At 34.9% G+C, this 2,462-nt stretch overlaps 1 protein-coding gene across 1 annotated transcript; it reads right to left on the reverse strand.

Moving 5' to 3' along the window:
- Nucleotides 1–1,043: 1,043 nt before the first annotated feature.
- On the reverse strand, nt 1,044–1,996 carry LOC106780188. Its single transcript, XM_014668445.2, has one exon. It carries the CDS (start codon nt 1,692–1,694, stop codon nt 1,326–1,328), a length of 369 nt encoding a protein of 122 aa, XP_014523931.1. The 5' UTR covers nt 1,695–1,996; the 3' UTR covers nt 1,044–1,325.
- Between the last annotated feature and the right edge of the window lie 466 nt (nt 1,997–2,462).

Here is a 2,462-nt window from a genome sequence, read left to right on the forward strand (position 1 = left end):
TGATCTCTAATGGGACTAAAATTAGTGGCAACACATTAATGATGATTTCATAATTCAACACACCTTACTTAATTATAATTAAGTACCTTAATGAACATCAATATTATTGATACGCCATATTTAACCACAACCAATCGAGTGTCATAGCTACTTCAATAGCTTCATTACCTCAGCCTCAAGAAAACTATCGTAACCACATAACCAAGTTGAAAAATGAAAAGTTTAAAACTACGTCATATTAGCTACCAATGTGGGATTCAATAAGATCATCTCATATTCTGTTATATCATGTGTTGTTTAAGTTATTTGCTGATTTTTTTTTTAATTTTTCTTTTGCTTGGGGATATTATTGATTGTTTGAGACTACGTCAAATGTGACAAATGCAAGTGGTCTAAAATTGTTTCTTAAACCTAACAATTTATTTCCTTCAGGGCAATGTCAATGCTTTGTGTTGCTTGACTTGCAAAATGGGTTATGTAGTATCTTCAGGCAAGAAAAATGTGCATAGAAAAAAAAAAAATGAAGATGTTAAGTGTAAGGAAAATGATGCTTGGATATTAATATCTTATTATGCATCTAGAGGAAGACGGTACTGGAGATAGGGATTGAAAACAAAGGGATATTGATAGTACAAGAAACATGATTACATAAATCTGTGAAGTTTAAAGAGATATTCTTCCTTCTGTTTTCTTTTTTTCTTAATGATTATAGAATACTATAAAGATTTAATTTACTTTCATGTTGGTTTCATGAACTGTCTTGAATTCTTGTTCTCTTACCAAACTTATCGAATTTAATCCTTAATTATTACAAGTAATTCTAGAATACCATTAGAAATGCAAAAACTAATGTGAGTGGAAGATAAGGCTTAAGAAAAATCCAACCTTCCACTTTTTCGTAACAATTTCAAGTCCTAAAAACTCATGCTAATAATTAACCATACCCAAAACACCGATTTACCTCTCATTCTAATCAGAAGCATCAAAACAGGTTTTTGGTTTGTGCATTTATACGCAGAAGCGAGTCAGAGTTTTGGAGGAGATAAAAGTTTGAGGTCATTTTTATTTTTCTTGAAACTAGGTCACTATTTTGCCAATGAAGTGAAGAGAGAGATGACAAAGAGGATTAGGAATACCAAACTACAAACTAGAGATCAGTTGAAGAAAAAAAAGCAGAAGAAAAGACCCTTAATATGAAATAACACTTCCTGTACATGACAAGAAGAAAGAACTTATCCCATAAGGCTAAACCTATAAACTTTTATTCCAACAAAAAGCAGAGTATCCTCTGCTTCTGCCTGTGCTCTGTTCCCAGCCTGCATGAGTCAGCAGAAACGGAAACTGGAAGAATCTCCGACTTGAGAAGTGGTGGTTGACCTTGTATACTTGTTTGACGAAGATGAAGATTGTGACAAGTCACCAGACCTTCTCCTCAGCATCTGTCTCATCCCATCAGCCACTCTAACCGCAGGGTTTGATTTGAACTTGCGGCAGAATGACATGTGAGCCTTGACAGCTTCATCCATAGCCGGTGACGCCTTTTTCTCTCCATAGCTCACTTCATCTCTCACTGCTTCGGAGCACAACCCACATAACCATTTTCCATCAAACTTGGACTTTACTTGGGTGATGTAATCTTGGGTGCAATCCTCCTTCAAGCCACAACACTCGCACTTCACTGACTCAATCTCCATCTCTTTATAATACCTCTTTTTCGAACTCGTTGCTTTTTGTAAGGATGAGAATCTTTCTTTCTCCTTAAGACATGCAAGAAGGAGCACAATGATTGAGGTGGTCTTGTTTATTTACTAGCGTGTAGCATGGTTTTGTTGGTTGAAGGACTAGGAAGTGGGTGTTGTTGTGAAACGAGTGGCTTTATGGTGTTTGAGAAAGAGAGAGAGAGAGAGAGAGAGAGAGAGTTTTTAAGTTTAAGATGGTGAAATGCCATAATTTCCTCCATGTTCTAAGGGACATGGGCAGTGGAAAATGTGACAAGGCTGGTCGGAGGGACCTTTGCTCTGCCCTTTTCTAGCATTTAATATTTTAATTCTACTACCCTTAAATCAAACTACCCAAAATGTAAAATAAGTGGGACAAAGAGGTGGCTACCCTTAACAGTTATAGTATCTCTATATTATAATCTTCTATTGCATTTTTACTAACTTCTTACTCCTTCTTTCTAATTTTTTATTGTTTGCCCTGTTGTCCCACTTCAATATTTTATCCTAATGCATCAATAATTTTTTCTTACTAATTATTATACAAGAAATCTCTTCGACTTTAACAATGAGTTAGACCGCAGTATTTTAATATGATTCAATTTGGAATACCCTGCCATAAAAGCCCAACTATCATTCTCTTCAAATATGTACAAAGTACTACTGTTTTATGGTTTAAACAATTTCTTGTAATGATAAAAGTGGTTATCATTTATAAATATGTGAAAGTTAAGGAGGGGAAGT

This window comes from Vigna radiata, unplaced genomic scaffold, assembly GCF_000741045.1.
Source record: "Vigna radiata var. radiata cultivar VC1973A unplaced genomic scaffold, Vradiata_ver6 scaffold_374, whole genome shotgun sequence".
Taxonomy (NCBI): domain Eukaryota; kingdom Viridiplantae; phylum Streptophyta; class Magnoliopsida; order Fabales; family Fabaceae; genus Vigna; species Vigna radiata.